This window comes from Pleurodeles waltl, chromosome 4_2 (assembly GCF_031143425.1).
Source record: "Pleurodeles waltl isolate 20211129_DDA chromosome 4_2, aPleWal1.hap1.20221129, whole genome shotgun sequence".
Classification (NCBI taxonomy): Eukaryota; Metazoa; Chordata; class Amphibia; order Caudata; family Salamandridae; genus Pleurodeles; species Pleurodeles waltl.
The window spans coordinates 283,921,742-283,948,699 of NC_090443.1; the positions used below are offsets into that span (position 1 = coordinate 283,921,742).

A 26,958-nucleotide genomic window follows, 5' to 3' on the forward strand; every position below is an offset into this window, starting at 1 on the left:
TTATTTCCACAGCGAAAGACTACGCAGCAAGATATACACTGTAACCGCAAGAGTAACAGTTGCTCCCTCGAAGATAACCGTTTCGAATGCACGGAAAAAAGGGAACTGACGTCCGCACGTCGTCGAGGACCTCTTATTGCCTGTATGACGTCAGACGGCGTCGCGTGGGCTATAGTGACGTCCTCGTCGACGTGCAGAGACTAGTAAGAAGATTTCCGTCGAATGCTGGCGCCATGGGAGTATTCATGAGGTGAGGAATCCACAGGTAGTTGTATCCATCAGAAAGGCTGGCAACAAACTCAGTGGGAGGAATGCTACCCCCAAAACTGGTTTTGAGTGACTACAGAGGAGGGGACTGCTCCTTACCCTGGCCACACTACTGAGTAGATACAAAGTATTTGCATTAGTAGGGAAGGGTTTCCCCCATCTTGGATTTTGAGAGTGAGTGCAGTAGAACAAAAAAAAAGAAAATGTGTAAAAAGTGGATTGGGTTGCCCCCAGATATTTTACTCCATTGGTTACGGAATGTTCAGGAGTCACCTCTGCCCACTAGCTGGTGCCAGGCATAAAATGTGGCACCACAAGGCACATCCACTGGCCCTGCAGACAATAAAAAGGGGGCTGAACCTGCTGCCTGTAACTTGAGAGAAGTCCTGACGGGCTGGACTCGCTCTCTATTGTACCTAGAACAGAAGAAGTGGATTCCGCAGGTCAGGTGGATGATCATCTGCATGGCTACAGGGACACAACAAAAATGAAATTGGTTGTAGATTTTTAGAGGACTTTCTGCAACGTTTTCCACAGTGCATGCACTGCTTAAATACTTTACATGCTGCCTTTGATTTAAGCCCAACTGCTTTGTCTCACATTACCCAGGACTGAGCTCAGGTTAATTTTATTTAATTTGTGTGATTTGAGCAGGTGGTGGCCCCATCTTTAAAGTGGACACTTGTCCACCCCACATAATAATACCCATTCCTACACTAATCATTTTAAGACATTTAGTTTTTCAAATGTAAGCTTCAAAACATTTATTAGCTCACTTTTTTAATTCACATAACATCCTGAAGATCTACCATGGCCAGGCCCTCGTAGCCACGTTGAGCACTCTTCCATTAAGGGAATAGTTAACTCCCTAAACATTTTCATTGTTACACCCTTCTTGTGGCAGATAACAGATGAAAGATGTCATGCACCAGTTGGTGGAGCCAAGTTCACCTCAGGCCACATGGATAGCTGCTGATGTAACTCCCAGTCAATTTCCAAGTCTGAGGACATGCACAGTACTTCAGCGTTATCCACGCTGTATAATGAACATCCAACAAGCATCCTGTTCCACTTTCAACAGCTGGCAGATGGGGGCCCGGCCATATGCACCCACAAGCAACATTTAAAGTAAAAAACTGTGATATTTGCAGAGGTCACACCTTCCTGCTCAAGTATACAAAGCTTCTTCAATTTCAAAACTCACCTTTATTATCACTTTGTGCACAATCCAAACACTGCAAACGTTTATAGATAAAAATTCTCAGCTGCCTGTGTTGACCACATCTGTCTGTCCAGATAGGAAGAGGCAGGGCTTGCAGTTAAGGCAATTAACACTTGAATCAGCGCCCGGAAACACTAGCTCCCATTCCTACTCGCTGAGTAATTCTGGGTGAAAGATTCTAAACACTTATGTGTCTCAAGTGTAAACAGATCTCTTGGGATACGTATTTTGCAGAGGAAACAGTTGATAAATAGGAAAAAAATATAAACATTTTATAAGTCTGTGCGCGGTGGTCAGAGGAATCAGAGTACATCTTTCTGTCTTGTGCATGTTCATAGTTTGGATTGGTGGGTTCTGCTTGTCCCCATTCCTCACGTTCAGGACTGAGAGTCATCACCAAAAGTGTGAGGTCAGGCTTGCGAACTTCGGGCACAGATCTGCTCCAGGTCATAGATCTCTTTGGGGCAGTCAGAAGACAGAACTAGTGGAGCATCCTCAGTGATAAGCACATCATCCTCAATGCGCACCCCCATGCCACGGAACCTCTTGGGGGCTGCAGGGTCATGCTCTGCTACGTAAATACCTGTAGAATGAGGCAGTAGGAGGAAAAGGATAAGGAGAGGCGAATGGAGTATGTCCCAGTCTTCAATAACAGAACCAATCAAATGCCACCTCCCCTCCACCATTAAAGAGTGCACCTTGAATGCGTTTATGGTGATTACTATGTCTAATAACCACACCGCCTGACCTAACATTATCCCATCAAGTATGCGCCGCTCTGCAGAGCCATGTGATCTGAGTTTCCATACATAAGCCTACAGGCTGTCTTGCCATCAGTCATTCTTCCATGAATTTTAATTCCCAATATGCTACCTGTTTCAGACATCTTCACTTAAAACTCGAGTTCTCTGAATTAACAGTCCCAGCCTGCTACTGCATTCCCAAAAGATGCACCTTGCAGGTGTATCTAGAAGCCCTTGCAGACTTGCTTCTCCCTACTGCTTTATGATCGTGTCTGGAGTGAGTGCATTTGGGCAATTTTTATAAATGCTGCCATTTATGCCTAATGAAAACAGACTACTGATTTCGGCCCTCTTCCCTCCTACCCGTGAGCCTCAAGACACTAATCCTGTCCTCTGTGAAGGATTTACTTTATTCTCGGCCTCCAATTGCACCCTTCGGGCTGCTTTATTAAGGCTTTCCGTGCACGCCTTTGCTAGAATTCAGAATCGCACAATGTTATGCCCCTCAATATATCTCCCTACTGTGTTGTGTGTGGCATTGAGCATGGTGTCAAAACTATCAATTCTGTAATGCAAGTGAATGTTTGTTTACATTTTCAAACGGAGCACATAATCTCCACTCCCAGAGGCTTACTTTACCTTGCATTGCGTTTTCCAGTTTCAGCCTCAGTTTTCTTGGAAACACTGCTGCCCCTCCATCTCCATTCATCTGGAAGGCCTGTTTATCGTTGTTTATGGTGCTGCTCTATCATATAATGCCTCTCGTTAGCGCCCTTCTTCTTACAGTGTGTTTCGAGATACTTTGCTTTGTGCATCGATTGGTTCCTATACAACAAGACAACTTTGTATTTCCATTCCCTCACCCTGTGTTAGCTCATCAGTGGTCAGCTTTGTGTCCTTCAGGAATAGAAGTCGTCTAAGGTGGACATTTTCCTGTTACATCAACCCAATGATGGAGGGTGTGTGTAAGCTTTCTAATTTATTTCCATTCACGTACATTCTGACCTTTAGTGGTTGTCTGTTGAACCATCTTTGATCCTCCCTTTACTGTTGACAGATTTTTTCCTGTTCTCAACCCCATCTTTCTATTGTTTCCAACTCTAGACATTCACATAACTCTGCACTGTGCCCAGAAAGTATGCCTACAGCCTTCCCCTAAAGAACATTCAATACACTCAGGGCAAAACTACAGCTTATGGAGAATTATTACTGCTGTTCCCGATTCTGCCTCTTTACGTTGGAATCACCTACCTGGTTCGATGGTGATGACCATGCCAGGCCTCAAAGGTAGCGATCTGGACACCTCTGGGGTGTCGTGGACATCCATCCCCAGATAATGGCCAATATGGTGAGGGCAGAACCTGCGGACCGCCTGAAAGAAATCGACCTGGTCAATACAGTGCTGGCTTTTTCGCTGTACTGAGACTGGTCAGCTCTGCCAATGCACAACTCATTAGTGCATTAAAATTCACCCACCTACTTGTAAATACTGCACTGAGATAACAGCTCTACCAAAGTGCTTGTTCTTCCTACAGTACAGAGATTCCAGTTACACCAATGCACAGCTCATTAGTGTAGTAAAAACATGGATACCTTTTTCATTGTGGAAACAAGCTGTGCATTGACACTCAACCACAGGGCTGTCAATGCACCACTCCCTACTGCAGTAAAACATATTCACACTTCGGTCAATGCACAGCACATTAGTGCAGTAAAAAGTCATCCACAGCTTTCGACACACCAGTGAGGAGGCCAGTATAAAAGTATCATATCCCTGTAAAAGTCCACTTGTTGGAGCATGAAACCATTTACAGCTCTGTCCATACACTGTTACTACGGCAAAAGCCAGCTACGGCTCTGACACTGCATTAAAACATGTACAGCTATGCCAGTGCATCACTTGTCTCTACAATGGAATCCTCATCCACAGCTCTCTCAAAGACTTAAAGCAAAAACCATACAGAATTCAGTGAAAGCACTGCTCGTTTGTAGAGTAAAAGCATTGACAGCTCTGTCAATGCATCACTTGTTAGTAGCCTACCTAATTCTGCCAATACACCGCGTGTTAGGGCAGTAAAAACTACACACAGTTGTGTCAATGCACAGCTTGTTTCTACAGTGGAAACCATCCACAGGGCTCTCAAATCACTACTCACTAGTGCAGTAAATACATGTACTGCTATCTATCATTAATGCAGTACACAGCACTACAGCAATATCAATACTCCACCTGTTAGTGCTTCAAAAGGCACCCACAACTGCCACCTAGTTCTGAGTGCAGTAAAAACTAGCATTAGATTTGCCAATGCACCACCCAACAGCAAAGACCTCCACAGCTCTCTCAGTACACCACTGGTTAGTGTGGTAAAAAGCGGTCAATGCACTGCTAGACCTACAGTCAAAAAAACACACCCAAAGTTGTGCCAATGCACAATTCATTCACTGCAAAAATGCAGAGCTCTACCAATGCACCAATTATTAATGAAGCAACAACATTCACATCTCCAACAATGATCAAAGTGGATTTTTAAACATACACAGGTCTATCTAAGCATCATGTGTTAATGCAGTTCTGCCTCCACATAGCTTTGCCACAGCACAGGCTATTTCAACAAAACTGCCTAAATTGCTTTGACAGTGGACCACTCATTGGTGCAGTACAAAACATCCACAACCTTCCCAAAGCATTTCTTTACTGAGGCACGGCTGTTCTCACACCACGTGGGTTGTTACTACTATATTGAGATACAACATCTCTGGCAAAGTGCCACAATCAAGAAATACAACACCCACTTCTATTCCAATATAGGTCCAAGGGCAGCTCTTCCAACATACAACTTACAATCACTATGCCTATATTAGCCACAGCTCTGCAAATGCATCTCAATCCTGGCCTATAGCATAGCAGGTATTCCAGTACCGAGACTCACATACAGCTCTTCAACCACATCTAAATTGTGCCTTACAACACTTCTGCTATTTATGTAGTAGGACCCTTAAAGGACTCTGCCAGTCCATCTCAAAATTAACATGAAGCACCACTGTAGGTCTTGTACTGAGACTCCCGCACAGCTCTGATGTAGCATGGCCTACAGCGGTAGACGTCTCACTACCAACTTTGGGTACCTTGAACAGCTGGTCTTCATTGCACTTCGCAGGAAGGATTCCCAGCTCCTGCAACTTCTGTCCAATCAGGGTCAGCATCATGCTGTAGATGTTCTCCAAGCTCATCCCAGTGTAACAGAGGCTGAGGCAGGCTCTCTGCACCTCGAGCACAGCCTGGTACAACAGAGCCTGGGGTTCAGAGAACCTGCAACGGAGTGCGCAAGAAGTTGGAGGGTTTAGACATCCAGAATCAGCGAGGCACCACAGACAGCACTTAACTTTCATGCCCAGTTAGTACATAACCTTATAACAAATATAAAAGGACCTTAATAACAGGACTTTAATAACCTTATATCCTTCTGGGCTTACATTGTAATCGTTTTTACAGCTCCCTCACACAACACACTAGAATTTTGTTTCACATTGAGCCACATAGCAAATGCTAAAATATGAGAAATGTTTGGCGTCGGATCACTATTGTTCAGATGTACTCCGGTCTCCTCAACAACAAAAGCTTTTTGAGGGATGGCTTACAGGGAGCCAGATTCAATCTAGCTACCTGTGCTAACCAAGAATGTTTCTGAATATTTCAGAACATTCTTATTTAGCTAGTCTGTATCATTACAGATTGGCACTAGCCATACACAAAATCAGTTTTGGCTCCAACCCACAAATGATAATCCAGACGAATTCACAGGCCTGTTTTCCTATAAGGGGCACTATCAGCAAAAGCAAGATAGACTGTAATATGTCCACGTAATTACGAGTAGCAGAGATTAAGTCAAACATTCTACTCGCCACTTTATGTTTTCCACTGCGTATAAGGGAGTTACTCTTAAAATTATCCCAAACCCATAGCCTCAAAAATGGAAATCCCAAAACCTGAATAGCAGGGTCCCCACTCTCAGGAATCCAAGGCAACTTCCTCAAATGTCCGATTTATGGACTTTAGTGACCACTAGGAGACAGACTCCAAATCAGTAGAATACAGGGATTAAAAGGGCCCAAACAGCTTCTAAAGTTGCAGTGTGATTGAGGAAGAAATAGTAGTAAAGTACTGTATGTACCAAGGTAGTCCCTAAACAGTTCATGCTCCCCCATCCTACCAGTCACCGTAAAGATTTTCAAGTGGCAGGGCACCCTCCAGGAAAGGGAGAATCGCAAAAGTTCAGGGTATCACTGTTAGCTGTTTCCTACTGGTCTGCCATGGGTGAGGACCACATCTTTAACTGAAGATAGCCATAGTGCCACTGGTGCTAGAACAATGGAGAAAATGGTTCTGGAATCAGCAGATTCTTCCCGAGCTCATGGTACCGGCCCCCCATACTGGGGTTTTTAATTGTCTCCTGGTCTCTGTGGGGTGGCAAAGGAGATATGTAGGGTCACCCTACCAGCATAAGATGGGTCGGGCAAAGGCTGCTCACCCTTCTTGATTTCTGAAGGTGATGGATCAACTCAACCTGGCAGTAGATCCTCCTTTACCATGGCCATATTGTGACAGCCCTCTTCAACACCTGAGGGAACAACCTGTGACTTATAAAAGCGAATCGATGCTTCTTCCCGTTCTTGTTGATCTGAACAAGGAGTGCTGCAACTCCTTTGCCTGTAGCTTCCGCCTAGACAATGAAGGTGTGCCAAAGGAAATCACACATTCACTTTACCCCTGCTAACAAGCAAGAAAGTGCCTATACTCCACCTTTAACCATGGTTAAATTGCCTTATTCCTGATTGATACAATTAGCATGCATGTGACGCCTCTCCAAGGCCCTAAACTGTAACCTCACTTGCTTGTGGATAGCCAGGGGCCGGGTTCCTGACAGAAACAAGCTGCCAGTGGCCTCTTTTGGTTGTTAGCCTTTTGTGTAGAGCTTACCCTGAGTTGAAGGACAGAAGTCTGACCTAGTGGCAGAATAGACCACACCACCTGTTGGCCATGGTGGTACTGTCTGCCTACTGGGATGCATCTGTGAACAAGTTAGGGTTAGTTGCCTAAAAAATGAAGTCTTCTGGTGAGGAGGAGTGTTCCCCACTGACATGATCAGTGGCCAGGGAAGATGTAGACAGAGGGCTATGGGTAGGTTATAAAGGGCACAGAAAGGACAAGGGCCCCTGCAGATGCAGTGAACTGTTCACATTCTATTGCTTGAGCAGGGAAGCCCATCAAGGGATTTTAGTCTACCCTAGTTCTTGGATGAGGATGGCCTGTGTAAGAAATCTGCCTTTTCTGTTTGGTCAACCCAGATTTTTTGCCTTTTGCTGGACCCTTTATTTTTGCTGGCTTTAGAACTTTGTGCTTTTTACCCCTGCTAACCAGTAGTAAAGCGATTGTGTTCCCCCTTAAAAGTGGGTAAATTGTCTTATCCCTTATTTGCCTGTAAGTCCCTACTATGTAGTGTAAAAAGTGCACACAGGGCCTGGAAACTAGATGCCACTTGTGGACTGCAGCATCTATAGAGGGTTTACTACACTGTCAGGGCAAACATGACTTCAGGCCAAACCTGTGTAGCCTGACTGATGTAGTGAAAACCATGCAGATATTAAAATGTGACCTCTAAAGTAAGCCTTAAAGCCCTTGAATTACAGTGCATGGTATTGAAAAGTGTAACAGTGGGTATGTTGAAAATTGATATTACTATGTCACTACAGTGACAATTCCAAAAAAGCTTTTTTCACTATTGCAGTCCTTGCTTTCCAACGTAGAAAACCAGAGTATAGATTAAAATGACAATACTGTATCTTGGGAATGAGCCAGTTAGAAACAATATTAAAACAACTATTTGTAATGGTTATTAAATGAATAACCTTCATAGATTGGTGCTGAGCTAGCATGGACTTTAAAATGTGAGTAGGCATTCACTGTGTAGCTCTGTACCGCTTACTGAAAGTCTATGATGCTTCATTGAACTACACATTATAAGTAAAATATACTCCACTTAATCCTACCAGGTCCAATGAGGCTTCAACCATAGGATAAACATTTATCTTACAGGGGGTTTGGGCGTATTATATGATATGGATGCGGGGCCTTATTGTGGAATACACTCACAAAAACTGTCTTTGCTCCAGATCTCAACCCTGGTAGCTATGGCTTTTGAACAGCAAGGCTTCAACAAAGGAACTTAGTGTAAAGAATTTAACACTACCAAACAAAAAAATAAAGTCACCCAACACAAAAGAACCAGGACACCAATTTATAAAAACAGAGTATATTTTTCTGAATTTTTAGAGACCTTGATGTGCAAAATCCACCAGAGGGTTCCAGAGATACAGATTTTAAAATATATTAATACTTTTGAATGCAACCACAAACAAGAATTGGTCAACAAAAAGAGTTTGTGAACTTTTAAAAAGTTTGAAAGAGTTAGTTCGGCTACTCCAGCTCAGCTTGGGCTACCAAATCCAACAGGAGGGAGGTCTAGGGGGGGCAGAGAGGATACTCTGGACAGTTACCTGGCCATCAGAGCATTCTTAAGTCAAGTCGAAAATTTCTCATGACAACCGCGATAGACTTCAATGGAGTGGTCCTAATGCTGAGGATACAGAATGACAAGATGTTCAAGGATGCTCCGGTTGAGGTGCGTTTGACGAGGGTGCCTTTGTGGTGAGTCTCGGTCCACGGATGATGTGGGGTGACTTTGGAAACAGAGGTTAGGGTCCCAAAAAGTCATCTTCGCTGCAGTAGCTGGCCAGCCTAATTCATATAAATAACTGACATCACTGATCTCCTTGCTTAATTTATATGAGTCAGGAAACCTACTGTCTAGAGGTTGAATGTAAATCGGGTTGAGGAGCAGGATTTCCTAACCCTCCTAGTAATCCAGTAACGTAAACTTCTGATCAAACCACACCTTTATCAGTTCTTCAAAGGCATAAAGTTTATCCTTTGTGTTATGCATGAGCTGAGCCTCTACTGGGCCTTTGGAGTTTTCTTCCCAGCCTTTCTGTTTGGGGTCTTGTTGAATTTTCTGCCAATCTATTGGTCTGTGGTTGGTAAAATGTGATAGTACACACCAATTTCACCTCACATTGATTTCATTTAAGGAAACATGAAGTTAGTCCCTCTATTGGAAACAACTGAGAAATTCAGCCCCAAAGAAGGTACTAACAGGGGACCTATCCATGCCATAGTTGTTGCAGCTCCTCACAAACAGGTGGTATAATTCATTACATTGATAATATCTTTGTTGCCAAAGATGGATGGACATTCCAGAGAGTCAATACAGTCGATCCCCACTTTCTCAAAAGTAGCTCCCACCACTGGTAAGGGCGTCAAGAGTGACCTAAGGAGACATTCTGACTTGCCCCTTAACTAGTAAGTTCTGGAAGGCACGAAGATTCTGTTTATATCCTGTCCCAAACGGGGCCTTTAACAAAGAGGTCTGAGCTCTCCTTAGTCTTTTTAATGACCAGCTAAGGATACTGCAAGGGAACCCTTTCAAGAAATTGTGCACTTATGGGACAACTAGCGTCTTGCCAATCTGTGACTCAGGTTCTGAGGGCTAGCAGGAGTAATTCTTCTAGACCTCCATTAACTGACCACTACTTCCCTAGCAGACTGATTCTCTGCCTATGTTCTCAGTTAAAGCTGAGCTGGATACTCTGCCTAGGTTTGAAAAAACTCTTTCTTGAAAGACCCACAAGCAGCCAACAAGTCATTCAGCCAACAAAACATTTAGCTATGGAAGAACTGCACACTCCAACTTTTGGTTGCTTTGCTTAAATACACCCCAACCCCACAAGTCTACTGCACTCGGGTACGGCCCTTGTATCACTCTACCCCTTGGAGCTTGCCTATGTCTGATGTTCAGTCATGCTTCAGAATATACTGCTTCAGTGGGTTATGGAAGTCAAGTCACTTAAGTCTTATCCCTAGGCCAGCCATGACCACCTCCAGTACAACTGCCCTATAGTCATCCACCTTACAACCACCACTCCCAAGGGCAGATGAAGATTATCCACTAGCAGAATTAGCCTTATCCCTTCCAATAGTAGGAATCTTCTTGGCGTCAAACATTCTCTACTAGGGTCTTTAAGGCTCAGGTATTCAGAAGGGAAGTCCCCTGGAGCCAATACAATAAAGCTATATATTGGAATCTATGGGTGTCTCGGTGTTTGTCTCCACTGCCTACAGGTCAGCTTCCCCCACTAAGGCTACCATGGATACCTCCAGTCCTCAGTGACAGGCACAGGACTGGCAATATAGGGGTGACAACCGGTTACTCAACTATACAGTACTTCTCAATATGCCCTTACCTGACACACATATTAGACTGTAAGAAAATGCCTTTTTTGCATGCTCACCCCCAAATTTTTTGACTGAGGCTGCTGGTTTTTCGACTCAGAGTCCACTCTAGATTGCTGATTTAGTCTTTTCTTCCACAGGACTACTTCAAGGGGCTGATGCCATGGAGGCGCAGTGGATGATCAGATCCTATTGAGATATTTTTTAATTCAAAGCTTGTTTTCCTAAATACGTTTTTAGGCATTGCTGTTTGGAGGGGGGGGGGGGGGAGTTGAGAATTGTTAAGGGCTCAGTGGGAGGGAGTGTTACAGTTTTTTGTTTTTTTAAAGGCATTGATAAGTTGTTTGCACTTGCACTTTTTGCGACTCCTCTTCCTGCTTTTTCTTGAGTCCTGGCCAAAGCTGCGCTATTCAGGGCCTAGCCGCTCTGGTCTTTTCTTCTCCATGGCTACTTCAAAGGGCTGATGCAGCGGATGTGCAGGGCATGATTGGACCCCACTGAGGTATTTTTAACACAAAGCTTGTTTTACTAAATACCACTGCTAGGCATTGCTTTTTGGGGGAGGGAGGCCTTAGGAATTGTTTAGGGTTCAGTGGGAGGGAGTGTTTTTAAAATTATGTTGATAACTTCTTTTTGAACTTGCACTTTTTGTGACACCGCTTCCTGCTTTTTCTGGAGTCGCAACCAGAACCGCCATTTTCAGGGCCTAGCCGCTAGCCTTTTCTTCCCCAAGATTCCTTGAAGGTGCTGATGCCGCGGACACATACAGCGCGGGCACCAAAGGCAAGCCCATCTGCACCTGTCCGCTCCCAGATCGTGACCAGCGCCAGCAACTCTGCTGGTTTTACATCAGATACTTGTTTCTCCTCTGACTTCTTAAAAACTTGTAAAGAAAGCGCACCACGCTGTATCCTATCTATGTCGCCCTCTCATGTGGAAGGCCCTGTCTCTTGTTTCAAATGTAGGTGGATGCTTGGAGTTCCCTCAATGCCACCCTCAGCTATGCCACGGTTTCAGAAAAGAAATCTCTCATAGGCGGCCTCATTACCACCCGTTCCCTGAGCAAACATACTCAGGAAATTATTTATTTGGTTGTAGATTCTCAGTTTGAGTCCCTTAGCATCAATGAATCTTGGCTGAAAGAATGTTGCAACACCGACATTGCCCTGGCTCTATCCCTGGGTTATACCATCATCAGACAGGACAGGGCAGCGTGGCGTGGGCTGACCATTATCCTTCAAGACACCCTACAATGTGATTCCTTTGATTTGGTTTCCCAGGAAGTGGCAGAAAACATAGATTTTTGTTTTAGGCTGCACCCCTCTCAGTCTTTCTCAGGCAGTTTAATTTACCGACCCCCAGAGGCCAGGGCTCTCTTTCTAGCATCATTGGGTGAAATCTTGGCTACTTCAGTATCCCACTATGAGAATTTTAAGTTTCTTGGAGAGTTTAATTTACACTTGAAGTGCACTAATGACTCTATTACAACCGATTTCTTAGAGACCTTAGGTATTACTGGCTTTCAGCAACTGGTCACGGCACCTACGCATAACACAGATCACATTTTGGATGGTGTATGCTCCAAGAACCCCAATTTAGAAATTGGGAGATCCCATTCACCTCCCCTGGTCAGACCACATGCTAATCCCATTGAATATTCAGTATGAACATCGAAATGTTTTCCTCACACCCCTCTAACTCTGCTCCTCCGACTATATGCAAATGGGGTAAGCTGGAATCCGATCCCAAATGTGCGTTATGCTTATCAAATACCACGTCCATCCTGTAGGGAAAATTGAAAGCAGATCTGTCCTCCTTCAATAACTGGATTACCCATGCAGTGAATGAACTAGCCCTGAAATTGTATTGCAGGAGAGGCGTAGATCCCGCCCTCCACCCCCTGGTATACCCAGGTGGTTGCAAATCAGCGGTTACTTTGTAGGCATGCTGAACAGAAATGGAGAAAGGCCTATCTGCCTGAAGATTTACTTTTCTTTAGAACAACTTTGAAACTGTGTCATAGTCGGATAAAAGCTGCAAAGAAACTCTATTCTGATTCCCAGATTGAGTGAGCTAAAGCTAACTCAAAAACTTTTTAAAATCACAAATACTTTTTTGCGTCCTCAGGCTCTAAACAGAGAGACCCCTCCCTCTCAAAAGCTGTGTGATCAAATTGCTAACTTCTTCAATGAGAAAATACAAACCATCAAACAGAGCTTCAGAATTAATCTGTCCCTAAAGAACACAATGGGAATTCCATCTCCTAAAACAGGTGATAAAACGTTGATAACATTTTAAAAAAATGAACGTGGAGCAAACGTGACAAGCCATATTCTCCTGTAAATTGGGATCACCAAACGACCTTTGCACCACATCCATCGTGGATACAGTTGTTGACATCGTCAACCCAGTAATTAATAGTATCTTGAACACCTCACTAAAGAATGTGGAATTCCCACTTGATTGGAAATTGGCCATCGTAAAACCACTGCAAACAAAAAAAACTCTACCTGGTCCTACAACATTGTCCAATCTTCACCCCATTTCTCTCCTCTTTTTTCTGAGCAAGGTTATAGACAACTGGCAACCTTCCTTGAAGATACTATCAGCCTCCATCTGCTGCAGTCTGGTTTCTGCCCGGGGTACTCCACGGAGTCTACTCTGATGGAAGTTGCTGAAACCCTGAAATTCATTATGGGCGCTGGAAAAAATACAGTGTTGATCCCACTAGACTTATCCGCTGATTTGGATACCATCTCTAATGATATCCTAGTCCAACGAATTGAAGACTGTTGGAGCTCCCATCACGCTTTAGCAGGATAAAAAATTTCTTGGACAACCATAGACAAATCATTAGGTCCTTTCTCATCCTCACAAAGGACAGTGACATCAGGAGCTGCACAAGGCTCGCCATTGAGCCCTGCTCTATTTAATATCTACACGGCTCCCCTGATCACACTTATTTCGACCTTTGGCACGAGACCTCTCGTAAGTGGGCGACAGGCAGCTGATCCTTTCATCGGACACAGCATCTTGTGGCTCCGAAACCAACTTTAAAAATGGCCTCTTTGCAGTCATTCGGTGGATGCAACCTAATCATCTAAAATGCAACTCCGAAACAACTGTGATCATGCTGCTCATAAAATCAAACACTTTTGTACCAGCTAAATGGTGGCCTTCTTCAGTGCCCCCCCTACCTTCCACTGTAGAGGTGGTGAAAAATTCTAGGGGGGGGGGAATTTTACACTTATTTATCCTTTCGACCTCAATCGCTAGCAGTGGCCTGTATGTGTTTTAATCTATTAAAGTCCCTGAGGAATTTCTTTGATTTACTCCCATTGGCATCTAAAAAGACCTTTGCCTTTATAGTCTCTATGAAGGGTTATCTAAACAAACCATTCAGAAACTTCAGGTGGTCCAAAACGCAGAAGCTAGACTTCTTTTACAACTCCCCAGATGTTCATCGGCCTCAGCAACCCTAAATGCCCTTCACTGGCTTCCAGTTCACAAGAGAATCTTGTTTAAGACTCTTCTGCTCACTTTTAGAGTGTACAGATCTATGGGGCCCAGTTACCAAAGGGAAAGATTCACTCATTATTCCTCTATAAGAACTATGAGGTCTTCTTGTGTGATCCTCCTTAGGCCACCCTCTTTAAGACTCAAAATGCGAGGTGGAAAATCCTTTTCGCTTCTGGACCCCAAGGCTTGGAACAAGCTCCTCCAGCATTTAAGATTTATCACTGTTCAAAAAACAAATAAATACATGGATTTTCCCAGCATCAGATGCCGTCTGCCATTTTTTAATTCTTGGAGGAAGAATCTTTTAGCATCTTTGCAACCTCTCAACAGGGTCAGATCTATCTGCATAGCGCCAAGATGCTCCAGTGGGAGTGGTAGTGTGCTTTACAGGAGGCATTTATTCATTGACTGAGGACTGCTAACCAGACCTCAGTGACAGTGTTTTGACTTTATACAAATTTCATGTCGATTTGGATACACACCAGTTGGCAAGGACTGACTTACTTATAAGTCCCTAGTATATGGTACAAGTGGTACCCAGGGCATCGAAGGCAGAGTGTCCACTCAGGGCTGCAGCACTGGTTGTGCCAACCTGTGTGTGACAAAGAACAAAATGGCTCCCAGCCTGCCATGGCAGACCAGAAAGGCAGTGCTTTTGCTGCCAGTTCGACTTTGGCATTCACTTTAATGGCAAAGCGCCGTATCCCTTAACACTATATATAAGTCTCCCCTAACGAAGGTCTTGAAAGCCCTATGGCAGGGAGCGGTATATTGTTAAGGAAGACATATATTTTTAATATGTTTTAACAGCAACACTACAAATTTGTTGTTTTGCTTAACACAGGGTTACCGGTTGGCACCCCAACTCAGCTAACGTCTGACATGGACTACTTAACTATGTGAAGTAATGTATCAAACTAATCATGGCATTAAACCCGACCCGATGTCCAGGTCGAATTTATTACCAGTATTAAAGATAAGTTACTTGGCCGCCTTTGTGGGGGAAGTAGCACCAACACCTCTGAACAGGATGCCTTTTTTCCTCCAAAGTGGAGACGGGGTCAAGCAAGAGAAACTCGCCCCTAAACCGGTTCTAACATTGGTGTGTAGTCCTCTGACTGAAAAAGGATTGCCTAGCTTCCCTTGGACCAGTACGAAGCAGCTGCACTTTATGAAGTACTGCGTCTGATGCACTTTGGACTAGCAAATTCTGGGCTCTGCCTGCGGCTCCTTGCTCGGGAGAAGGCAGATTACCAGCCCCAAGCTACAGCAGTGACTCCAAGAATCAGTGGGCTGCACTCCTGCAGCCATTGCAGATGTTTTGCCGCTACCAGTCGTCAGGCACCCAAGGGGACAAATACAAGATACCCAAAAGTTACACCAGAGTCTGCCTGACCCGGGAGTGCTATTCTAGTTCGGCTTTGTTGCACCCAAGGGACACTAGTCTCCATCTAAGGATGTAGCTCCAACCACAGTGCAGAATGACCAGTAACCCAGCATTGGCTGGCCTGCTACTGCAACGTAGCAGACTTAAAAGGCATCCAGATTCTCTGGCGAAGGTCGCCCCACTTCATCCATGGACTGAGGAGCACCCTGTGTCAACCACACCACAACTGGAGCAGATGTTCCCTGCATCCCTTAGCATTAGGACCTCTCGAATGAAGTCTATGGCGGCTGTCCTGTAAAGTTTGGATTTTGCTTCAAAAATACTTTGGTGGCTAGGTAACTGTCCGAATTGTCCACTATGGCCCCCTAACCTCTGCCCCACCAGAATTGGTTGCCTAACCCCTGCCAGAGTAGCTGAACTGTTTCAAACTTTTCAAAAGCTTCCTAAGTGTTTGTTGACCAATGCTTGTTTGCGTTTGCATTTAAATGTGATAATATCAATTTAATGGTTAAAGAGCACATACTACCCAGAGGCGTACTTACCAGCATCTGGTAAATTCCAAGTTATCTAGCCCTAGAGAGCTGGGAAGATAGCTGACAAGTGCGTACGCACCAGGGTATTCAAAAAGATAGGGGCAAGTTGAAAAAGTTAGAAAGAGTCCCCAAACCATCCCAAAGGGGAGCCCAGGGTCACATCCCAATCAAAGGGAAATAACTTAGACCCTTCAAAGGCTAGGTTATGCTCTGATTGCAGGTTGCCAGGGCACAAATGGGGTGATCACTCCAAATTGGATAGCCAGTGTAGAGATTGTGGTGGAAGTTGTCTATGGGGATTGCAAGGGGTACACCAACGCCACATTAGTTTCCCTGGGTGGTGAGGAAGTTGAACCTTTGGCCGACTGGCCTGCCAGTATGGTAAAGTACACGCAGGGGCCAAAAAAAGGTGGTGGAAAGTTCAGTCCTTGTGGCATAATCATTGTGATGGCCAAGCTGGTTTCCACAAACCAGCTCTTACCAGAAGAGGTGCATGAGATCGTCAACTATGACAATGCTAAACAGTTCCATCCCACAGCTGTGGCAGACTGAGGGGGGAAGGGGTTATGGGCCCTAAGAAAGTAGCTATCTCCCCTGCCATCCCAGTGGAGTGTCTACTGGCTAATGATCTTGAAACATCTGCCTTGGCAGAGGTGGAGAGATGGACTCAAGCAGCAATGCTGGGTCTTCCGGAGTGGATTTAGGTCTCCACTAGAGCACGGAAGGCCATAAGGAAAAGTAAAGGGACTGTGTATCCTGATACATTAGAACCTATCCCTAGTACCAAGAGGAAGGGCAGGGAGCCAGGTAAGGCTTCTGGTAAAAGTCCACAGAGCCAGAAGGAGCCTAACCCTCAGGTGGAGGGCCTGGTTTCTGAAGAGGAGGGTGCTGCCATGAGAGGCTTGTCTGATTTGGCAGAACCTCAAGGAGCCAGTGGTCCCTTCAGAGAGGAGTTGAGCCAGGGACAGAAGACTTGTCCCACTCTTGAGGGCCAGAGACAGCTGGCTTTCAAAAGGGAGGAAGGAGATGTCAGTGGTACCCATAAGGTATACTGGGAGGAGAAAATTCTGTACACTGATGCAAGGGACCCCAAAGTGGGGGCAACCAGGAGAGTGATGGTCTCCTAACAGTACAGAGAATTCCTCCTTAACCTGGCCCATGGCATCCCCTTAGCTGGACATTTGAGACAGACCAAAACCTGGGGCAGGTTAGTTAACCATTTTTATTGGCTTCAAATGTCTGACAAAGTGAAGGAGTTTTGTTGCTTCGATCTCATCTGCCGAGCCAGTGGCAAGGCTGGTGGCAAGTCCAAGGCTACTCTGATACCACTACCACTGGGTTTTAGAGACTGTGGCACCCAAAGCCTTCCAAGACAAATGGGCTGGGCTTTACCTCATCTTGGAAAAGAAGGGGGGGAAGTCCCAAACTGGGTAGACTTGGGTACCTCAAGGAACCCTCATAGGGGGATACATGTGCATAGGCTCAAGTTACATCATGACAGAGCAGGTATCACAATGCTCATGGTGACAGATGGTGGAGAAGCGGAGGAAAGCAAACTTCTCCCATACCTGATGTCAAAGACAGTTCCGTGGAGGGAGTAGTTTTCTATTTCACTTTGACAAGCCAGCAACAGACAAACTGTTACAACTTGCTGGGCTGTTTTCCTTGACTGCAAGACCGACAACATGGTGTACCCATGATGTAGACTACGGAGGTCTTAATGCAGTCCCCAAGACTGATGCTCACCCCATACCCAGAGCGAGCTGATGAGCTCATAGACAAGATGGGAGCTGCAAAATATCTGAGTATCTTTGACACGACTTCAGGTTATTGGAAGATAGTCCTCACACCAGCAGCCAAGGAGAGGTTTGCCTTTTTAACCCCAGAAGGCCACTTTCAGTTTAAGGTGGTGCCTTTTTGGTTACAAAAAATGCACCTTCCAGAGGTTGGTTAATAAGAGTACTTTCAGGCCTGGAAAGCTTCAGTGCAGTACAGTTCGATTACATTGCTAGTACCACCCGGGAGGATCACCTGATCCACCTCAAGGAAGTGTTTCAAGCCCTTCAAAAGGAAGGGCTGACTATTAAAACCAAAAAGTGCCAGACAGGGCAAGGGTCTGTATGTACTTGGACCACCAAGTAAGAGGAGGCCATGTGCATCTTCTTCAGCCCTAAAGCCAGGCAATTATGGCCTGAGAAGCTCCAAAAACCCAGGCCCAGGTCAGAGACTTTTTAGAAGTGAGCGGGTACTACAGGAGGATTCTAAAAGGATATACCATCATAATGGCACCTTTACAGAGTTAACCTCCGAAAAGCAGCCAAGGAAAGTCATATGGACTGACTTCTGTCAAAAGGAGTTTGACACCCTTAAGGGCACCTGGCTTTAGAAAAGGGTTTGCTGTCCAAACAGATGCTTCAAAACATGGGATTGGAGCAGTTCTGTGACGACTAAATGACCAGGGTCTAGATCAACCAGTTGCCTTTATCAGCAGGCCACTCCTCCCCAGAAAGCAGCATTGTATTATCATTGGTAGGGAGGCCTTTGCTGTGGTTTGGTCCCTGAAGAAGCCAAGACCCTACTTGTTTGGGAGTCACTTCACAGTTCAAACTGACCACAGGCCTCTCAGATGGTTGATGCAGAGAGGAGAGAACCCCAAGTTACTGAGGTGGTCCACTTCCCTACAGGGCATTGACTTTACAGCGGAACACAGACCTGGTACTGACTATGCCAATGCAAATGGCCTTTCCAGGGTATCCCACTTAGATGATGAAAACCACCAGGTTAAAGGTTAGTTCCTCTTCGACGTTTGTCTGGAGGGGGGCCATGAAAAGAAATGCCTGTTTTGGCATGTTCACCCCTACATTTTTTGACTGATGCTGCTGGTTTATCTTCTCCGAGAGTGCACGGGGGCTTACTAACCAGACCTCAATGTCGGTGTTCTGACCTTATATAAATTGCATGTTGAGTTGGATAAACCCAATTAGCAAGCATTGACTTACTTTTAAGTCCCTGGTATATGGTACCCAGGGCATGTAAGGCAGATTATCCGCTCAGGGCTGCAGCACCGGTTGTGCCACCCTGTGTGTGACAAAGTACAAAATGGCTCAAAGCCTGCCAAGGTAGACTGGAAAGACAGTGTTTTCACTGGCAGTTTGACTTTGCCATTCACTCCAATGGCAAAGCCATCCTATCTCTTAACACTGTATATATGTCTCCTCTAAGGAAGTACTATAGAGCCTTATGGCAGGGAGCTGTATTTTATTTTTGTTAAGTGAGAGATATATTTTTAATATGTTTTAACAGCAACACTTCCAAATTGTCGTTTTGCTGTGGATAAATTGAGTATCCCCATTAGCCACAGGGTTACCGGTTGGCACCCTAATCCGGCTAACTCCTGAATGGGACTACCAAATTGGGCCATGTAAGATATCAAAGACACTTTCCTGGGGTAAATATGGCACCCCTGGCACTCTGACCGTAAGATCACTATGGAATCGAAGAGTAGACCAAAGAAGGACAGCCCAGCTGCCACTCGACCCGCACAAATTGAGGCTGCACTGTTGGAAGGACTGCATCTGCTGCACCTTGGGCTAGCAAAACTTGGACTGTGCCTGCAACTCCTACTTTGTGGGAAAACTGATTCCCAGCCCCAACCTACAACAGTGACTACGTAGATCAGTCAACTGATCTCCTGGAACCAACTCAAGGGTCACAAGAGGTGAAGTAGCCCAAACCAACAAGCTGGTAGTCACCACAGAACTTTTTCCGTTACCAGTCGCTGGGCATCCAAGAGGACAAATCCGAGATAGTCAAAAGTTACACCCAAGTCTGCCTGACCTGGGACTGCTATTCATGTCCGGATTCATCAAACCATGGTGCAGGATGTCCAGTAGCCCAGCATCATCTGGCTTGCTACTGCAACGTAGAGGACTTCCAGGGACCCTGATCTGTGTGGCCAAGTGCGTCCCACTTCACCTGTGAACCGAGGAGCACCCACAAAGGCACTCCTTTCAACTTCACCACAATTGAAGCATTCTTTAAGCATCTTTTGCCTGCATCCCTCGGCATCAGAATCACTCCACTGATGTCTATAGTCGTTGTCCTGTAAAGTTTGGATTTTGTTTCACAAATGCTCTGGTGACCAAATACCTGTCCATAGTATCCACTTTGGCACACTAAACCTTTGTCCTGCTGGAATTGGTCACCAAACCTGGACTGGAGTAGCCAAACTGTTTCAAACGTTTCCAACATTTCAGAAGATTTTGTTGACTGTTTGTTTTCAGTGGCATTTAAAAATGATAATTTATTTTAAAAGCTTTATCTCTGGCGTATTGTGTTCACCACGGTCTCTAAAATTTCATAAAAATATAATCTATTTTTATAAATTAGTGTCTTCTTTCTTTTGTGTGTCATTGCTTTATTTTGTTGTTTGGTGCTGCTAAATGCTTTGGACACAGTTGCTTTGCTAATCCTTTCTGCTCACAGCCGAAGCTACCCAGGGATGAGCTTGAGGTTAAATAAATGAGCATGACTGGACCCAAGACAGTATTTGTGAGTGTACTGCAGGATGGGCCCCACCAGCCATATCATATAGTACACCCAAATCCTCACTAGCACCTACCTTTTGAAGTAGGAAAAGAATCCTTACCTCAATTCTCTTTTTAACTTTTCTATAGGATCCATTCCCTTATGTTAAAACTCTTGTTCCTAGAATACAGAGTACATCCAAATGTTTGTGAAGGCATTCATGCATTTGTTTGTATTGAGTAAAAGAAAGTATGGTGTTTCAAAATAATACTGGCATCATTCACAAAATATCTCAAGCCTCTCTTGCTTACATTTACGTGTCCAATCATCTAAAATGAGTGACATTCATTATTACTTCCGACAGGTAGTCAAATATTTGCTTGCCTAGGCACCAGGATAATTAATTAATAATGTGTTCTTATGCTCTGTAAAGGTACTATGCCTACTATATTTCCATATCTTTCAGGTGTTCATGTGCTGGGACCCAGTACCCCCCTTGCGCTTAAAGACATGCTTCTCAAACTCCTTCTGATCAACCCTTTGGACAACTCATGTATCCTAAGTTACTCCTAGCAACTATGTACCAGTTTTCTTCAGACCAGCCTCTGGTGAACGTCCCTCCCTTGAATCTCTTAGCCAGAGCAGGGGGATGTTTCAAGAAGCCAAAATCCTTGGCCCTTATTCTTTTCTTCCAGCCTTCCCAATTTACTTTAGTCAGACACAACCAGGTTTCAAAATAGACCCCCATCTCCAAGAGATTTCCAACCGTTTGTTTTATACAGGGATGGCGTCAGTCCAACACTTGGATCACAAAATCTTTCATGTTTCTGTACAGCAACATACCATCTCACTCAATTGTAACAAGGCCTAATTCATTCATTCATAAATCTTTATTCAGCATTACCGCCATAAAAGAATACCACAATATACAATAGTATAAAAACGATGAAAGGGGCAATAACAATAACCAGCCATATACCATAATGATGAATTGAACCCCTCTGCAATAATTGCTACCCCAATCATATCTATCTCGCAGATCTAAAAACAAGCGTTTGCAATGCAATAGATTTCGAATGTCCTTGAGTTGGAGCTATTGGCATTGTAAATTCATAACTGGAATTCTTTTGCCACATTAATTGGTCAACCCTGCGCATATTTTGGTCCTTTCTGCCACATAATTCCACTGGCCCTTCATATAGCTAAAGGGCTAGAAGGCCTACTGGAATATTGTTCTCAAACAAGGCGCTTAAAACACAAACTACTCCCAGGTGCAAAACAAAACTTCCAGCCACAAGAGAGCTTACTAATACATTGAGTGGTGGGATGGGTTATTATTTTGGTGTCTCAAGTAACCTAGTGTGGGGTACCAGAGATGACAGAAAGAGCATGTTGTTGTGAACATTGTGGTGGTGATCCCATTGTCCTAGGACCACCACAGGCTGAGTTATGTGCAAAAATGTTTTGTTAAAGAATGCTTGCAAAGCATTATGGGGCAAGTTTCCGAGTGCTGCAAATACTGTAGTATTTTGACTGTAATGCTCATGTCAGCCCCTAGAGGACACCACAATAAACAAAGCATTCATAAGGAACATGAACATGTAACCATATAGTAAGCCAACAGAAGGCATAACCACATGAAAACAGAATGGCAGAAAATATTGCAGTGTAAGCTAGAGGGCATAGTGCATTATACATTTTCAGGGCTGGCAGGCCTACTGAAATGATATTACAAATAAGGCCCTTAAATCATTAACTACTCTCAGATGTAAATCAAAAATTCTAGCCAGGAGAAAGCTCAAAGAGACACTGAATGGTGGGAGAGGTTATGATTTTGGGGTCCCCACTAACCTAGTGTGGGTGCCCAGAGATGTCCTATACAGAAAGAATGTGTTGTGCTGAACGTTCTGGTGGTGGTCCCATTGGCCTAGGACCACCCCAGTCTGAGTTATGGGCAACAATGTTTTGCAAAAGAATGCTTGCAAAACATTATGGGGCAAGTTTCTCGAGTGCAGTGTCAGGAGAGCCACTTTGAGGATTTCTGTGTTTTTTTACCTAAACCATTTATCAATTACAAGTGCTTTTGTGAAAGCTATGGAGCGTGAAGGAGAGAGCCAAAAGAAATGACTCTGATTAGGTAACAGTGTGAACAATGTGACCAGCGCTTCAATACCACAGATGGAGTTAGCGCTGCTGTTCTGTGCTGTGAGAGCCGTGGCTGTCATGGAGCACAAAGTGGAGGGACAAACAAAAAAAACAGTTTGCCCACGCTGAAGTAAATCGGAAATCGTGCAATAATTCATGTAACAGAGTCAGTCTGCAAGGCTGCCCCACAGTGGGACAAGCGTAAAGCATTTACCAATTACATCAAGGGATTTTTGAAAGGCAAGCCAACAAATGAGTGAAAGTGATGGGCGTGAGATGGCCGTGGTGAAAAGCAGAATACTTACAACAGGTCCAAAAGTGCTTGCGCACTCGACCTAACAGAGGCAGTCAACAGGGGAAGCCGTTTTACAACTCTTCAGAAGGCTAACTATTTTTGCTTGAGCCTCCACATATGCAATAAGAAGCGTGAGACAGCTAATACAATGAATTGTCTGGCATCACTTCTCAGGATCCTAATAGCTGTCCTGCAGTCCCTGATTCCCAGGTTACAGCATAGCAGTAGAATACACTTCCTTCTGTACCCATGTGTAGGAAGTTGGCTCTGTATGTGCTATTTCAAAGTAAGGAATAGCATGCACAGAGTCCAAGGGTTCCCCTTAGAGGTAAAATAGTGGTAAAAATAGATAATACTAATGCTCTATTTTGTGGTAGTGTGGTCGAGCAGTAGGCTTATCCAAGGAGTAGTGTTAAGCATTTGTTGTACATACACAAGGCAATAAATGAGGTACACACACTCAGAGACAAATCCAGCCAATAGGTTTTTATAGAAAAATATCTTTTCTTAGTTTATTTTAAGAACCACAGGTTCAAATTCTACATGTAATATCTCATTCGAAAGGTATTGCAGGTAAGTACTTTAGGAACTTCAAATCATCAAAATTGCATGTATACTTTTCAAGTTATTGACAAATAGCTGTTTTAAAAGTGGACACTTAGTGCAATTTTCACAGTTCCTGGGGAGGTAAGTTTTTGTTAGTTTTACCAGGTAAGTAGGACACTTACAGGGTTCAGTTCTTGGTCCAAGGTAGCCCACCGTTGGGGGTTCAGAGCAACCCCAAAGTCACCACACCAGCAGCTCAGGGCCGGTCAGGTGCAGAGTTCAAAGTGGTGCCCAAAACACATAGGCTAGAATGGAGAGGAGGGGGTGCCCCGGTTCCGGTCTGCTTGCAGGTAAGTACCCGCGTCTTCGGAGGGCAGACCAGGGGGGTTTTGTAGGGCACCGGGGGGGACACAAGCCCACACAGAAATTTCACCCTCAGCAGCGCGGGGGCGGCCGGGTGCAGTGTAGACACAAGCGTCGGGTTTGTAATGTTAGTCTATGAGAGATCTCGGGATCTCTTCAGCGCTGCAGGCAGGCAAGGGGGGGGTTCCTCGGGGAAACCTCCACTTGGGCAAGGGAGAGGGACTCCTGGGGGTCACTTCTCCAGTGAAAGTTCGGTCCTTCAGGTCCTGGGGGCTGCGGGTGCAGGGTCTCTCCCAGGCGTCGGGACTTTTAGGTTCAAAGAGTCGCGGTCAGGGGAAGCCTCGGGATTCCCTCTGCAGGCGGCGCTGTGGGGGCTCAGGGGGGACAGGTTTTGGTACTCACAGTATCAGAGTAGTCCTGGGGTCCCTCCTGAGGTGTTGGATCGCCACCAGCCGAGTCGGGGTCGCCGGGTGCAGAGTTGCAAGTCTCACGCTTCTTGCGGGGAGCTTGCAGGGTTCTTTAAAGCTGCTGGAAACAAAGTTGCAGCTTTTCTTGGAGCAGGTCCGCTGTCCTCGGGAGTTTCTTGTCTTTTCGAAGCAGGGGCAGTCCTCAGAGGATGTCGAGGTCGCTGGTCCCTTTGGAAGGCGTCGCTGGAGCAGGATCTTTGGAAGGCAGGAGACAGGCCGGTGAGTTTCTGGAGCCAAGGCAGTTGTCGTCTTCTGGTCTTCCTCTGCAGGGGTTTTCAGCTAGGCAGTCCTTCTTCTTGTAGTTGCAGGAATCTAATTTTCTAGGGTTCAGGGTAGCCCTTAAATACTAAATTTAAGGGCGTGTTTTAGGTCTGGGGGGTTAGTAGCCAATGGCTACTAGCCCTGAGGGTGGGTACACCCTCTTTGTGCCTCTTCCCAAGGGGAGGGGGTCACAATCCTAACCCTATTGGGGGAATCCTCCATCTGCAAGATGGAGGATTTCTAAAAGTTAGAGTCACCTCAGCTCAGGACACCTTAGGGGTTGTCCTGACTGGCCAGTGACTCCTCCTTGTTATTCTCATTATTTTCTCCGGCCTTGCCGCCAAAAGTGGGGCCTGGCCGGAGGGGGCGGGCAACTCCACTAGCTGGAGTGTCCTGCTGGGTTGGCACAAAGGAGGTGAGCCTTTGAGGCTCACCGCCAGGTGTGACAATTCCTGCCTGGGAGAGGTGTTAGCATCTCCACCCAGTGCAGGCTTTGTTACTGGCCTCAGAGTGACAAAGGCACTCTCCCCATGGGGCCAGCAACATGTCTCGGTTTGTGGCAGGCTGCTAAAACTAGTCAGCCTACACAGATAGTCGGTTAAGTTTCAGGGGGCACCGCTAAGGTGCCCTCTGTGGTGTATTTTACAATAAAATGTACACTGGCATCAGTGTGCATTTATTGTGCTGAGAAGTTTGATACCAAACTTCCCAGTTTTCAGTGTAGCCATTATGGTGCTGTGGAGTTCGTGTTTGACAGACTCCCAGACCATATACTCTTATGGCTACCCTGCACTTACAATGTCTAAGGTTTTATTTAGACACTGTAGGGGTACCATGCTCATGCACTGGTACCCTCACCTATGGTATAGTGCACCCTGCCTTAGGGCTGTAAGGCCTGCTAGAGGGGTGTCTTACCTATACTGCATAGGCAGTGAGAGGCTGGCATGGCACCCTGAGGGGAGTGCCATGTCGACTTACTCGTTTTGTCCTCACTAGCACACACAAGCTGGCAAGCAGTGTGTCTGTGCTGAGTGAGAGGTCTCCAGGGTGGCATAAGACATGCTGCAGCCCTTAGAGACCTTCCTTGGCATCAGGGCCCTTGGTACTAGAAGTACCAGTTACAAGGGACTTATCTGGATGCCAGGGTCTGCCAATTGTGGATACAAAAGTACAGGTTAGGGAAAGAACACTGGTGCTGGGGCCTGGTTAGCAGGCCTCAGTACACTTTCAATTGTAAACATAGCATCAGCAAAGGCAAAAAAGTCAGGGGGCAACCATGCCAAGGAGGCATTTCCTTACACAACCCCCCCCCAAACGAAAGAGGATGAGACTAACCTTTCCCAAGAGAGTCTTCATTTTCTAAGTGGAAGAACCTGGAAAGGCCATCTGCATTGGCATGGGCAGTCCCAGGTCTGTGTTCCACTATAAAGTCCATTCCCTGTAGGGAGATGGACCACCTCAACAGTTTAGGATTTTCACCTTTCATTTGCATCAGCCATTTGAGAGGTCTGTGGTCAGTTTGAACTAGGAAGTGAGTCCCAAAGAGGTATGGTCTCAGCTTCTTCAGGGACCAAACCACAGCAAAGGCCTCCCTCTCAATGGCACTCCAACGCTGCTCCCTGGGGAGTAACCTCCTGCTAATGAAAGCAACAGGTTGGTCAAGGCCATCATCATTTGTTTGGGACAAAACTGCCCCTATCCCATGTTCAGAGGCATCAGTCTGCACAATGAACTGCTTAGAATAATCTGGAGCTTTGAGAACTGGTGCTGAGCACATTGCCTGTTTCAGGGTGTCAAAGGCCTGTTGGCATTCCACAGTCCAGTTTACTTTCTTGGGCATTTTCTTGGAGGTGAGTTCAGTGAGGGCTGTCACAATGGATCCATATCCCTTCACAAACCTCCTGTAATACCCAGTCAAGCCAAGGAATGCCCTGACTTGAGTCTGGGTTTTTGGAGCTACCCAGTCCAGAATAGTCTGGATCTTGGGTTGGAGTGGCTGCACTTGGCCTCCACCTACAAGGTGTCCCAAGTAAACCACAGTTCCCTGCCCTATCTGGCATTTGGATGCCTTGATAGAGAGGCCTGCAGATTGCAGAGCCTTCAAAACCTTCCTCAGGTGGACCAGGTGATCCTGCCAGGTGGAGCTAAAGACAGCAATATCATCAAGATAAGCTGTGCTAAAGGACTCCAAGCCAGCAAGGACTTGATTCACCAACCTTTGGAAGGTGGCAGGGGCATTCTTTAAACCAAAGGGCATAACAGTAAACTGATAATGCCCATCAGGTGTGGAGAATGCTGTCTTTTCTTTTGCTCCAGGTGCCATTTTTATTTGCCAG

At 45.4% G+C, this 26,958-nt stretch overlaps 1 protein-coding gene across 2 annotated transcripts in view; it reads right to left on the bottom strand.

Annotated features, from left to right (window-relative positions):
- Positions 1 to 1,450: 1,450 nt before the first annotated feature.
- XPNPEP3 (X-prolyl aminopeptidase 3) overlaps positions 1,451 to 26,958 on the bottom strand; it is a 173,174-nt gene continuing 147,666 nt past the window's right edge. Inside the window, exons 8-10 of one of the 2 annotated variants that reach the window (XM_069231141.1) lie at positions 5,359 to 5,542; positions 3,484 to 3,604; positions 1,451 to 2,072 (exon numbers count right to left, since the gene is read on the bottom strand). In XM_069231141.1, coding sequence (XP_069087242.1) covers positions 1,900 to 2,072; positions 3,484 to 3,604; positions 5,359 to 5,542 — 478 coding nt within the window. In that variant the 3' untranslated portion in view covers positions 1,451 to 1,899. The remainder of the gene's footprint in view (positions 2,073 to 3,483; positions 3,605 to 5,358; positions 5,543 to 26,958) is intronic. The other variant, XM_069231142.1, reaches the window with a different exon arrangement.